Below are 14,005 nucleotides of genomic sequence, written 5' to 3' on the forward strand. Positions count from 1 at the left end.
CTGTTCTCCATATGCTTATAATTGGAGTCTAGATGGGTGACTCAAACCAGCCACCAAACTTTCTGATGGCCAAAATGAAATGAACTCAATCCTTTACTGTGTCAGTAGTCTGTAACTAGAGCCCATCAGGTAATTCCCTGCCTCCTGCCTGTATTAGTGGCTGCACACAGTGAAAAAGTCTGATGGGATTTTAACCTCTAAAATGTTCCAAAGCAACCAGAGGGTCAATATATTCACTATGCAAATACCTGCAGGAATAAGCTTGTCATGTATGTCCTCAGGTAGCACAGTAGTTAATGGTGGGACTCAGTAGGTCATGCTGAAAGTTGAGTCTGCTGATCTTGAAGGTCTTTTCCAGCCTACATGACCTTATGCTAATATTTCTGTATTTATTTCTGTTCAGCTCCCAGAAAACCTCCCACCCAGCCCCCAGCTGACCCCGTGGTGAAAAATAAAACAGAAATGTCAGTGATGCTGGCATGGACCCCTCCGAAGATGCAGTGCCCCATTCCAATCAATGGCTACGTCGTGGAATGCAAGAAACTAACTGGCTTCACGTGGGTGAGGTGCCACGAGTCTCATGTCCCCGTCCCAGAGTTCACGGTGAGCAATCTGTCTGAAGAGGCTGATGATCAGTTCCGAGTGTCTGCAGTCAATGCGCATGGACAGAGCCCGTCTCTGGAATTCCCAGGGAGCGTGCACCTTGGTAAGCACAAAAACCCCAATGGAAATGGGTCAGTGTGTGCTGAGCAGCTGTGTTGGTTCCCTAAAGATGTTTCCTTTGACTTTAAGGACAGTAGTGCATTAACACACCAAAGGCTTTCCTTTATTCCTAGTTCTCCTATCTCCTACCAACCTCCAGCTACCACTAAAGTGATACAAGTTCTATTTCTGTGACAGAGACATGAATATCCTTATCTTTTGATATCTCACATGTGCAAGAGGCAGAACTTTCTGTAACAGATCTTAAGCATAGAAGTGCTTCTTCCAGCACTCATGCAAAGGGAGAAGTAGAAATGTACCTATGATTTAATCTTCCATCTCTAAATGAGATACCAGACTTGCATCTAAAGAGCATTAAGACATCCATGTTGTTCTTCCTCAGACCCAGTCCTGGCTGTGAAATCCCCCCTAACAGCTGGTGAAGCTGTACCTGGAGGGGATGCCATGTTTACTATTGACCTTACAACAACGTGTTGCGGCACTTGGTACCTCAGTGGTAAAGTTTTACAGGAAAGCGAGACCTGGATCATCAAGAGAACCCAAACTACTCACAGCCTAATGATAAAGAACGTCACCAAGAACGATGATGGAGCAGAAGTGAAATTTGTTGCCAAAAATGTTGATGTCAGCAGCAAGATGAGAGTGAGAGGTATTTGCTTTGATCCTTCTCCTTTCCTCTTACAGTCAAGGCATAGTTGCTGTGATCTGATGATTAGAACAGGGGCTGCAGGCATTCACTGACTGTACCAAATACCTGAAATTGCATCCCATGGACTGACGTGAGTCCTGGTAATGACCTAAACATGATAGCACTGAGTGTAGGGTAAGCCAATCTACCCAGCTGCTTGGTATCTGAACCAGATTGCTCCATGCCAGCTGATGAATGTCTGCAGTTCACAGCTACTGGCCAGTGCATTCAGTCAGCAGGTTTACCACTGCATCACCATAGAGCAGTACTTTCAGCTCCAGGTTCAGACAGCCTTTCTGGTTGCACTGGAATAGTTTAGAAGTAGGGGAGCAATCATTCCAATAATATCTCTATCAATCAGCTTTGCATGACAAAAGAAAACAAATAAAGATTCATTATGGGAGGAGCTGTTTGTCATTGGGTGGAAACCTCTGCAGAAGCATGTTTAGAGCATTCTTAATCAGTAGAAGGAGATGTTTGGTTGATTTTTACTTAGTAAATCCGGCAAGAAGAATAAATGAAATATCTTGAATTGCTCAGCACTGACCCAGTTATGAGTGCAGGAACAGAAGGTGATACTTTTTCAGAGATGTTGCAGCAAACATTGACCACGTTAGCCTGATATAAATTGAAATAACGAGGCCTTTGCTCCTGACAGGTGCTGCAGTGAGATTTACCAATAAGAGCAAAGATGTAGAAAAGATCTCTGCTCCGCTGCGTGAGGAAGCCAAACTTCAGGCTGAGCTTTCAGACACAGGTGCTACTGTGGAGTGGATGAAGGATGGGAAGGAGCTCAAGGCCAGTGAAAAATAGGAACTGCACATTGTGGGGAAGAAACACACCCTGAAAATTCACAGCGTCTCAATGGATGATGCTGGAAGTTGTCAGTGCATCTGTGAGGGGGATAAAATGCTCTATCAGCTTTCAGTGAAAGGTATGTGACAGTCTGGGCTGTCCTCTTCCTGCCCAGGGCCAGCAGACTGCATTCACCTGACTCCCCGACAGTCCAGCTGTTGTCAGACAGCATCTGGGGTGTTTTCAGTGGCTGTTTTTACTTGAACTGGCCAATCTACTTTGTAGAGCCATTTGATTTCTGTGTTCTGTCCTGTGATTCGTCCCTAAGATATAGAGGAAATCAAGGGAAAGATAGGAAAAAGAGCATCCCAGTCTTCCTGTTCTTCTCCCAGGGTGGCCACGAGAGATGATGTAAACAGCTCTTTTTGTAGCAGTGATCCCAAATGTAGAAGAGACCTGTGAAGAGTCACAGGGATGTTTACTTAGCTGTCATTCCATGGTGGGCTTTTTCTTGCACAGATGTAGAGAGAAACTTAACTTTCCCACGCAGGTCTCTGTTTTGCTGCAGGGTGTAGGTCTGATCTCTGAGATCCACAAGCTGGGCCTTGATTGCAATAAATGAGAGCCCTTTGTTTTCTCCAGTGGAAGACTTTCCATTTCTGCAGTACCCTCTGCAGATGACACAAATGCAAATGCACCTTCTTCCCAGCAACAATTGCCTTTTTTTTTTCACACTGAGTATGCATGAGGCTCTTCATCATATTCTGCTGGCTTGTCACCCTTGTTGATCCATGGAGAAACAACAAAGCCCTAGAGTAGTGTATGCACTTTGGCATTGGAGAGCTTACTTAATTGCTTCTTCTCAAAGAACAAACTCCAGAGAGACATGGAGACAGCTCCAAACAGAATTGAATAATGGGACTAAATTGATGGAGAGCAGAATTCCTGCCAAGGCTTGTCAGCTAGTCTTAATTTTGCTTTTCTTCTCTCAGTCATGTTAGCATAATATTTCATACAGGCAGGTCTGCCCCCAGAATTAATTGAATTAGCTGATGGACGTTTCCATGTGCTTTGCACTGTAATGTGACTATCAAATGAGTAATCAATGCTGTTATTTTAAAACCTGTGTTGGCAAGCTGTAAGACAAACAGCTGCTGTTGGTAGCTTGATTACTGCAGAATCAGCTTTCGTGTATCTCGTAGATAGGGAAGAGACCCTTAAGGGTCAGCTAGTTGGACTGCCTGGCAATGAACAGGGGCACCGCAGCTCCATCAGGTGCTCTGAGCCCTGTCCAGCCTGACTTTGAACATCGTCAGGCTCACAAATCTTATACCTATGCCACACACTCGCAGTATTTCACCATTCAGCATCACCACTTGTATCTTCTCTTGCTGTAAATCAGAGCGAGCTGGTAAATCATCTGCTGTGCGGGTCAGCTGTGTCTCTCCCATGGGCATCACGTGGCTGCTGGGAGGCTCTGAAGAGCTGCAGCCAGAGGTGTGTCACCCGCTGGGCCTCGTGCCCAAAGGAGCCCACAGGAAAGTGTTGTTGCAGTTTGTCATGCACTGCACTGCCATGAGACTTGACGTGCCAGACATCCTCTGACACGTGACCTCCTGCATCCAGGCAGGACATCTGAGACGTCTCCTTCAGCCTGACGTGGCTGCAGTTTCACACTGGTTTTACTAAGGAAGGAGAAGGCACGTGGATGAAACTCTTTTCCTGCTCTTCCTGGCATTAGCTCATAGTACAAGTAAAGCACTGTCAGGTCAAGCCTGGAGGAGTAATGCTTGTCACTGACATGGTCATGTTCAGGGTGGAGCTGGAGGGTAAAATAACACAAGAAATTGTCATTGAAATTCAATATCTGTGAAATTCAGCTGGCTGCATTCACAGAACCTGGCGTTAAGATCTGTTTTCTGGTTTCTATCTTGAGCCTATTTTCCATAAACCAGTCCTCATTTATGAACTGAAGCTCTACTGAAAGCCTTTCGCTGTGTATGCTCATGCTGCAGTGCAGCGCTTGTGACCTTTAACAGCACATTCACATTCCTCTGATCACAGGATCCTTAAGGTTGATTAAGACCCTCTAGTCCGACTGCTCACCCATCACCACCATGATGCTCACCATCAGCTAGCTAAAAACTCAGCAGAGATGATAGATCAAGCACAACACTGGATTTGGGATGGCTAGAGATTCCTAAGATATTGAAGGATTGCTTGCAGGTGGTGTTGGCTCAGGTATTCACCCTGTATCCCACCTCCCGTTCTGTTTGGTTGAGAATCATGCATTCTGCAATTTCACTTTGTAATTCAAAGACCCTGGCTTTATCTGTTGACAAACTGATCTAAAACAAGCCAAGAAGACTCCGTTGGAACTGGTTGATGCAGAACAAAGGCATCCCCAAAGGACAAGTTGCACTGTTTGATGAACATTATTGGATGAGAGCTAAGCTAAGATTTAAAAAGTTCTGGGGCTGTCTCTGAGCATCAAATACGGAGGAAGCCTGCATGATTCCCTGAGAATGGATACCTCCTACTTTGGTGTAGGGTGAAGGGAACACTGGCAGTAACTCCTATCACAAAATGTCACATGGCTCACACAAAATGCCATCAAGAGGGCTTAATTAGGAGCACCAAATGGTCACAAGATGGTCTTAGGGCAGGGAAGTAATCTATCTATGTGATATTGATTGATGCTGTTAGTTCTTAACAGCTTGACTCTAGAGGGACTGTTCTTCTTTGGTCACCTAGTTTTAAAAGAATAGATGGCTCCTGTCTATTACAATTTTTAAGGCATTATTTGTTCACTGATGCCATAAATGTGCCTGGCATAGCAATTGGCCTTGGTATATTCAGCTCGGCGTCCAGTCGGATCTTGAATATCTCCACAGAAGGAGACTCCACCACCTCCCTGGGCAGCCTGTTCCAGTGCTACGTCACCCTCACCGTAAAGAAGTTCTTCCGCATCTTCGTGCAGAACTTCCAATGCTGAAGTTTCATCCCATTACCCCTAGTCCTGTCCCTACACATTACTGAAAAGAGACCAGCCACGCCACTATGGCACCCACACCTCAGGTATTTATAAACCTGGATCAAATCCCCTCTCAGCCTTCCCTTCTCAAGGCTAAACAGACCCAGCTCGCTAAATCTCTCCTCATAGGGGAAATGCTCCAGGCCCTTCACCATCTTAGTGGCCCTCCGCTGGACTCTTTCCAAGAGATCCCTGTCTTTTTTGTACTGGGGAGCCCAGAACTGGACACAGCACTCCAGAGGAGGCCTCACCGGGGCAGAGTAGAGGAGGAGGATCACCTTCCTCGACCCGCTGGCCATGCTCTTTTTAATACACCCCAGGATGCCATTGGCCTTTTTGGCCACAAGGGCACACTGCTGGCTCATGGTCAATCTGTCGTCCACCAGGACGCCCAGGTCCCACTCAGTAGAGCTCCTGTCCAGCAGCTCTTCCCCCAGCCTGTACTGGTGCATGCAATTATTTCTCCCTAGGTGCAAGACTCTACACTTGCTTTTGTTAAACCTCATCTGGTTTCTTACTGCTCAGCTCTCCAGCCTGTCCAGGTCTCTCTGAATGGCAGCACAGCCTTCAGGCGTGTCAGCCAATCCTCCCAACTTCGTGGCATCAGCAAACTTGCTGAGGGTGGTCACTATCCCCTCATCAAGGTCACTGATGAAGATGTTGAACAAGACCGGACCCAGCACAGACCCCTGGGGGACGCCACTAGTTACAGGCCTCCAGCCAGATTCCGCACCACCAACGACAACCCTCTGCACTCGGCCAGTCAGCCAATTCTCGACCCACTTCACCGTCCACTCATCTATCCCATACTTCCTCAGCTTTGTTATAAGGATGTCAAGGGGGACAGCATCAAAAGCCTTACAGAAATCAAGGTAGACTACATCTACCGCTCTCCCCCTGTCCACCCAGCTAGTGACATCTTCATAAAAGGCCTACAGGTTGGTCGAGCACGACCTCCCCTTGGTGAACCCATGCTGAATACTCCTGATAACCTCCTTTTCTCCCAGTTGTCTGGAGATGGCATCCAGCACAAGCTGTTCCATCACCTTCCCTGGGACAGAGGTGAGGCTGAGTGGCCTATAATTACCCGGGTCCTCCTTCTTGCCATTTTGAAGACAGGAGTGACACTGGCCGTCCTCCAGTCTTCAGGCACCTCCCCAGTTCTCCAAGACCTCTGATAGATTACAGAGAGTGGCTCAGCAACGACCTCCAGCAGCTCCCTCAGCACCTGTGGATGCACCCCATCAGGTCCCAAGGATTTATGGACCTTAATGTTTCCTAGGCACTCACAGACCACCTCTTCCCTGACTAAAGGGAAATCTCCCATTCCCCACACTCTCTCATTAACCTCCAGGGCCTGGGATTCCGGAGGGAGAGCCCTTTCACTAAAGACAGAAGCAAAAAAGGCGTTCACTATTTCCACCTCCTCAGCATCCCTCCTCTCCCTGGAAGCACTCAAGGCCAGGCTGGATGTGTTGTGAGCAACCTGGTCTACAGCGAGGTGTCCCTGTCTATAGCAGGTTGGAACGAGGTGATCTTAAGGGTCCCTTCCAACACAAACCATTCTAAGATTCTAGGACAGAAAAACAGGCCAGCTCTCCCACATTGTTTCAGTGTCATTTACTTATAAAACAAGCTCTGGGACAACCCGAGAAGGTATTTGTTCCACGTGCAGCATCACCTGTGATAGAAACCAAGGAAGCCTACAGCAGGCCTCAGGACTCAGCAAGCCTTTTTGGCTCAAAGCAGGGCCAGCTGGAGCAGCTTACCACGAGTGCACCCAGAAGGGCCTCCATGCAGCTGCAGGCTTGCCGCATGTCATTGCATGTCATTGTGATGCAACAGTGGGTGAGCGTGACATAAAGCTGCAGGCTGGAACTCCGGCTGGGGTGGCCTCAGTTCGCTGCTGCTGGAGCGAGAGGTGGTAGCGGAGGGTTGCAGCTCTCAGAGAGTTCCTACCAGGAGCCATGGAGTGCTGTTGCAGTGCTGGATTCCAAAATCCAGATGAATTTCTGAGCAGAGCGGGGAAGAGCGGAAAGGTGAGCGCTGCTACATCAAGAGAGGGCTGAGTGCAGTAGCCTGGGGTATGCAGGGCTGCTCTGGGGCTGTAGATGCTCTCCAGAGGCTGAGGGACACTTCTCCTCATGCTGGTGCTGGAGAAGGCTTGCAGGGAATCGCACCTCTCTGCACATCCCAGCATCGGTTACAGAAGTGGGGAGGGAGCTGCCAAAGGGAGCGGAGGTGGGCTGGAGAGGGGAATGGAGTGTCTGAGTGTCCAAGCGTGTCTTTGTCTTTCTAGCTCCGACCCAGAGGACAGGAAGTTGGAGCAGGAGGTAGCTGGCTGTTGGACCTTCCACTCGGGGTTAAAATCCCTGTGCAGCCCGGCACCAAGCTCCTTTTCGCCAGGAGAAAGCTGGGGGAAAAGGTGAGAGGAGTAAGGAAGCGTCAAAAAGGGCTCTTGTTTCCTGGGGTTGCCGCCATGCCAAGGAGGCCTTGTGTTGGGATGCCAATCCCATGTGTTGGGATGCTGGGGCCAGGCACCCATCAGGCACAGAAATGTGGAGACCGGGTCGTTCCTGGAGGAGGGTGCAACCCTCTGCTCTCCCTCTTGGAGGACTTAGGAAAACCCAGACATGACTGTTTGGGAAAGAGGCAAGAGGCCAGCCTGTGGGTGTGAGCAGCTTGGAAGTGTCTCTGTCTCTTTGCTGCTCTCTCCTTCCCCATTCACACTCTACAACACATCTCTTCCAGCTCCACCAGCCTTCTCCTCAGTTTGACCTGAGAGATCCGTACAGTCGCAATCTGTGCACAGAGTACAACAGCCTGCATGACCCGCATCTGCGGGAGTTCCACAACCGCAAAAACAACCTGCGGAACCTGAAGAAACGGGGCTTGGTCACCGAGGATGGCGACGTAAGTTTGGCTGTTGGGCTGACCAACACGGGTCTCCTCAGGAGGGCTTTCCAGTCTGCCAGGCAGGGGCCTGACACTACAACCATCTGTCATTGTCTCTTCTGTAGGTTGTCTGCACTCTGAAGGAGTTCAACGAGTACAGGCAGTACCTGACCAGGCTGAAGCTGGAGAAAAAGCAAGCAAAGAGGCGAGAAGAGGTAGGCAAAGCCCAGTATTGGTAGGCACGTGTCAGCAGCATGGCACTGAGGGCACGGGCTTTACTTGATGGATCTGAGGGAGATGGGGAAAGCAGAAAAGGTGAGGGGCGGGCTGGTGGTCTAGGCATTGAGGCATGGAAAGGACAGCTCAGCTCAGAGCTGAGCTAGCACAGCGTGCTGGTGTAAAGGCAGCCTGGAAAGTTGCTTGCTTACAAGCAGAGCACTGTGGCAGCCGTTCTCTTCTGCCCTCATTGCAAGGCTGAAGCAGTGTGCTTGCCCTCTTCTGCGTAAAGCAGCAGTACTTAGGGTGGGAAGCACTCTCTAAGACAAGACCAAGCATAAACCCTCTGTTCCCTTCCAGGATGAGCTTCTTCGGGAGATTTCCAATTTGAAGAAATCGATCCACAGACTACAGATGGCCAGGGACAAGTTCCAGCCCGGTCCCGTGGATTACATTGCGGGTTCGAAAATCAGACCCACAATGCTTCATAAACCAGCTGGCCCCTCTCCTTCATGCTATAATCTTCTGTCTGGACAATGCAGAAGGAATGTGGCTTTGATGGAGCGTGGCCTTCAGGGAGACTCATGGAGCACAGGGCGTGCAATGAAGCTGCCTGAGAAGTCACCCAAACCTGCATTGGGCAGGGAAGGCTCCAAACTCCCCAGAATCATCCAGACTACTTCTGCGTCAACAACAAACTCCAAACTCCCCAGAAGCATTCGTACTGCTTCTGACCCAACAGCAAACTCCAGAGTCCCCAGAATCATCCAGACTACTTCTGCGTCAACAACAAACTCCAAACTCCCCAGAAGCATTCGTACTGCTTCTGACCCAAAAACAAACTCCAGAGTCCCTAGAAGCATCCAGGCCCCAGTGAAGGGAAAAGGAAAAAAAGGGGAAAACAAGTAGAGAGATTGGCCAAAAACCAAAACAGTGGCAACAAATTAGTTTTAATTGGCTTAATTAATTTTAATTTGTTTAATTCGTTTTAATTTGTTTAATTAATTGACCAAAGATGATACCAGAATGCAAGATAACACACTACAGTACAATATATCATAATTAGTATCAGAATTAGAATTAAAACCAATAAAAAAAATTAAAAAAATAACATTACAAAGTGTGTCCGAAAACTGAAGTCCTTATTCTAAAGCCGAGGTGAGACAACCCAGGGAGTTCTCGTGCTGCTGGGATCAAAAAGGAAAGGGGAGATCAAGTGATATACGGATGGCTTTTATCTTTTGCACTGAACATAAAGGGTGACAGAGCAGCAAGCAATCCTCTGGGGGATGTAGTTGTTCTCTGCTGGGGGTACATGCAGTGTTACAGGCTTGGGACAGAATGGCTGGATGACTGTGAAGAGGAAAGGGACCTGGGGCTGTTGGTCGATGCTCTGCTCAACATGAGCCCACAGTGTGCCCAGGTGGCCAAGAAGGCCAAGGGCATCCTGGCCTGTATAAGAAACAGTGTGGCCAGCAGGAGCAGAGAGGTGATCATCCCTCTGTACTCAGCTCTGGTGAGGCCGCATCTCAAGTACTGTGTTCAGTTTTGGGCTCCTCACTACAAGAAGGACATGGAGGATGAGGTCCTCACAGGGGACTTCAACCACCCTGATATCTGTGGGAGGGACAACACAGCATTGCACCAGAAATCAAAGAGGTTTCTGGAATGTGCTGATGATAACTTCCTCTTCCAAGTAGTATGGGAACCTCAAAGATCAGGTTAGGAAAGCTAAAACCCAGGCAGAACTAAATCTAGCTGGGGACAGAAAGGGGAACAGGTATATCAGTGATTAAAAAGAAGGTAAGCGAGGATGTGGGCCCTCTCTGGAAGGCAACTAGAGGCCTGGTCATGAGGAATACAGAGAGAGCTGAGGTGCTCAATGACTTCTTTGCTTCAGGCCTCACTGGCAAGTGCTCTAGGCCCAGAGCCCAAACTGCAGAAAGCAACAGTAAAACTTGGAAAAGGTGGATCTGTAAGTGCTGTAAGTGAAGATGAGGTTCTAGACCATCGAAAGAATCTGAAGCTGCACAAGTCCAAGGGATCCATCCGCAGGTTCTGAGGGAACTGGTGGATGAACTTGCCAAGCTGCTGTGCATCGTATTTGAAAGGTCATGGCAGTCTGGTGAAGTTCCCACTGATCAGAAAAGGGGAAACATAACCCCCCTATTCCGGATCGGGAAAAAAGAAGATCCAGGGAACTACAGGCCAGTCAGTCTCACCTCTGTGCTTGGTAAGATCGCGGGGTAGATCCAACTGAAGGCCCTACTGCACCACACGGAAAAATAAAGACAAGGTGGCTGGTGGTAATCAAAATGGTTTCACCATGGGCAAGTCAGACGTGACAAACTTGGTGGCCCATGTCAACTTCATGAAGTTCAACAAGGACAAGTGCCCTGAGTTGGGGAAATCTCAAGCACAGATAAAGGTTGGGTGGAGAATGGCTTGAGAGCAGCACCGAGGAGAAGGATTTGGGGGTCTCAGATGATTCAGCACGAGGTGGCAGTGTACGCTTGCGGCCTGGAAGGCCAAATATATCCCAGGTTTCATCAAGAGAAGTGTGACCAGCGAGTCGAGGAGGCGACTCTGCCCCTCCGCGCTGCTCCCGTAAGACCCCACATGGAGTACTGCGTCCAGCTCAGGGGACCCCAACACAAGGACACTGTGCTGTTGGAGCAGGTCCAGATGAGGGAAATGGAGATGATCAGAGGGCTGGAGCACCTCCCCTAGAAGGACAGGCTGAGAGAGCTGGGGCTCTTCAGCCTGGAGAAGAGAAGGCTCCAGGGGGACCTTATAGCAACCTCCCAGTATCTGAAGGGAGTGCATAGGAAAGCTTGGGAGGGACTTTTTATAAATGCATGTAGTGACAGGATGAAGGGAAATGGTTTTAAACTGGAAGAGGGTAGATTTAGAATACATACCAGGAAGAACTTTACTGTGAGGGTGGTGAAACACTGGAACAGTCTTCCCAGTGAGGCTGTGGTTGCCTCACAGAATCACAGAATTGCAGGGGTTGGAAGGGACCTCTAGAGATCATCGATTCCAACCCTCCTGGAAAGCAGGCTCCCTACACCACGTCGCACAGCTCGGCGTCCAGTCGGATCTTGAATATCTCCACAGAAGGAGACTCCACCACCTCCCTGGGCAGCCCGTTCCAGTGCTACGTCACCCTCACCGTAAAGAAGTTCTTCCGCATCTTCGTGCAGAACTTCCAATGCTGAAGTTTCATCCCATTACCCCTAGTCCTGTCCCTACACATTACTGAAAAGAGACCAGCCACGCCACTATGGCACCCACACCTCAGGTATTTATAAACCTGGATCAAATCCCCTCTCAGCCTTCCTTTCTCAAGGCTAAACAGACCCAGTTTGCTAAATCTCTCCTTATAGGGGAAATGCTCCAGGCCCTCCACCATCTTAGTGGCCCTCCGCTGGACTCTTTCCAAGAGATCCCTGTCTTTTTGTACTGGGGAGCCCAGAACTGGACACAGCACTCCAGAGGAGGCCCCACCGGGGCAGAGTAGAGGAGGAGGATCACCTCCCTCGACCCGCTGGCCATGCTCTTTTTAATACACCCCAGGATGCCATTGGCCTTCTTGGCCACAAGGGCACACTGCTGGCTCATGGTCAATCTGTCGTCCACCAGGACGCCCAGGTCCCACTCAGCAGAGCCCCTCTCCAGCAGCTCTTCCCCCAGCCTGTACTGGTGTATGCAATTATTTCTCCCTAGGTGCAAGACTCTACACTTGCTTTTGTTAAACCTCATCTGGTTTCTTACTGCTCAGCTCTCCAGCCTGTCCAGGTCTCTCTGAATGGCAGCACAGCCTTCAGGCGTGTCAGCCAATCCTCCCAACTTCGTGGCATCAGCAAACTTGCTGAGGGTGGTCACTATCCCCTCATCAAGGTCACTGATGAAGATGTTGAACAAGACCGGACCCAGCACAGACCCCTGGGGGACGCCGCTAGTTACAGGCCTCCAGCCAGATTCCGCACCACCAACGACAACCCTCTGCACTCGGCCAGTCAGCCAATTCTCGACCCACTTCACCGTCCACTCATCTATCCCATACTTCCTCAGCTTTGTTATAAGGATGTCAAGGGGGACAGCATCAAAAGCCTTACAGAAATCAAGGTAGACTACATCTACTGCTCTCCCCCTGTCCACCCAGCTAGTGACATCTTCATAAAAGGCCTACAGGTTGGTCGAGCACGACCTCCCCTTGGTGAACCCATGCTGAATACTCCTGATAACCTCCTTTTCTCCCAGTTGTCTGGAGATGGCATCCAGCACAAGCTGTTCCATCACCTTCCCTGGGACAGAGGTGAGGCTGAGTGGCCTATAATTACCCGGGTCCTCCTTCTTGCCATTTTGAAGACAGGAGTGACACTGGCCGTCCTCCAGTCTTCAGGCACCTCACCAGTTCTCCAAGACCTCTGACAGATTACTGAGAGCGGCTCAGCAACGACCTCCAGCAGCTCCCTCAGCACCTATGGATGCACCTCATCAGGTCCCAAGGATTCATATTCAGTGACTGAAAGCAACAGTTGTTGCTCTAAGAAATGCAATACTAAGCTAGGTCTGCCTGTAGCTGACAGCCATCAGCTTGCTCCTCAGGCAGGTTCTGTCTGGATGGAATAAAGGGCATGAAATACTGATGTGCTCATCAAACGCTGCTTGTTAGCTTAGAGACAAGGTGTTAAATAGGTTTGTTCATGTATTGCAAACATGTTACTTAGCTGCCTTCATTCTAGCTTCAGAAGAACGTGTGCAGAATACAGAATTGATTAAAAGAAATAAGAACTGTCTGCATAGAACTTACTCTTTCCTTTACACAGGAGAATCAAGCACACGTTTGTATGTGAGTACCTCCAGAGGTGAAACTCAATCACCCAAATGTAATGAGCAGAGACATTACAATCAGTTCTAACTGTATCTTCATGCTGTGCTGAATAAGCCTGAGTCAGGATGTAAACCACTTTCTCTTTTTTTCTTCAGATGAAGCCATTAATTTTGTCAACAAGCCCAAAACAACTCCAGAAATATCAGTCAGTCCTTCTGAAGACCTGGAGCTGGTGTGTGAGGTGTCAGCTGCAAGCGGAGCTGTCGTATGGAAGAAAGATCAAACAGAGGTGAAGCAGGACCAGAGGACAACCATCATCTCCAAGGGGACGCACTGCAACCTCATGGTCAAAAATGTGACCCTGAAAGACCAAGGGAGCTACAGCTGTGAAACAAAAGATGACAAAGCAACATTCCAGGTGAAAGTCAGAGGTGAGAAAATGCTTGAAATCCCAGAGATAAAGGAACCCTTCATGTTGTGTGTCTTGCATTGGGAGGATCAACTGACAGCCTCTCTGGTGCAAAACATTTTGGCTATAGGACTTTCTTTGTCATCTAGTGTCATAGCAACACTTTTCTACATGTGCTTTTCCATCCAGGAATGAATTACTGCAACAAACCATAGGCAAGGAGGGTAACTTGTGCAGCTCTTGTAGTCATCTGGTGTCTGCAGGGTTACAGTGCAAGAGCACACCAGGCATGCAAGGAGTGAGAAAAGGGGAGGTGTTTGAAGAGATCTGGTTACAAAATTTGAATGACACAATTAGGTGGAAAATGCCAATAATCAGACTCATAAATGGCCCGGGTTGCAAAGC

The 14,005-nt window shown here is 48.9% G+C and overlaps 1 protein-coding gene across 2 annotated transcripts; it reads left to right on the forward strand.

Moving 5' to 3' along the window:
• Nucleotides 1-2,116: 2,116 nt before the first annotated feature.
• Nucleotides 2,117-8,292, forward strand: LOC146756203 (fibrous sheath-interacting protein 2-like). 2 transcript variants are annotated; one of them, XR_014937679.1, is made up of 3 exons: nt 2,117-2,345; nt 7,540-7,665; nt 7,992-8,282. XR_014937679.1 is itself a non-coding variant. In XM_085524995.1 (3 exons), exons 1-3 carry the CDS (start codon nt 7,208-7,210, stop codon nt 8,274-8,276), a joined length of 483 nt encoding a protein of 160 aa, XP_085381121.1. In that variant the 5' UTR covers nt 6,073-7,207; the 3' UTR covers nt 8,277-8,292. The 2 variants fall into 2 exon arrangements, 1 of the variants encoding a protein (XP_085381121.1); XM_085524995.1 differs by lacking the exon at nt 2,117-2,345 and adding an exon at nt 6,073-7,279 and having other exon boundaries at nt 7,992-8,292.
• The last annotated feature ends 5,713 nt before the right edge of the window (nt 8,293-14,005 follow it).

The sequence above is a fragment of the Coturnix japonica genome, chromosome 28 (genome assembly GCF_054131305.1).
Source record: "Coturnix japonica strain WE chromosome 28, WE-NBRP24, whole genome shotgun sequence".
NCBI classification, from domain to species: domain Eukaryota; kingdom Metazoa; phylum Chordata; class Aves; order Galliformes; family Phasianidae; genus Coturnix; species Coturnix japonica.

Bases quoted from the DNA above. Each gene is read 5' to 3' on its own strand.
- LOC146756203 (XM_085524995.1), top strand. From the start codon at position 7,208: ATGGAGTGCTGTTGCAGTGCTGGATTCCAAAATCCAGATGAATTTCTG. The intron at 7,280-7,539 runs GTGAGCGCTGCT...TTGTCTTTCTAG, and splicing joins GAGCGGGGAAGAGCGGAAAG to CTCCGACCCAGAGGACAGGA. The intron at 7,666-7,991 runs GTGAGAGGAGTA...CATCTCTTCCAG, and splicing joins GGAGAAAGCTGGGGGAAAAG to CTCCACCAGCCTTCTCCTCA.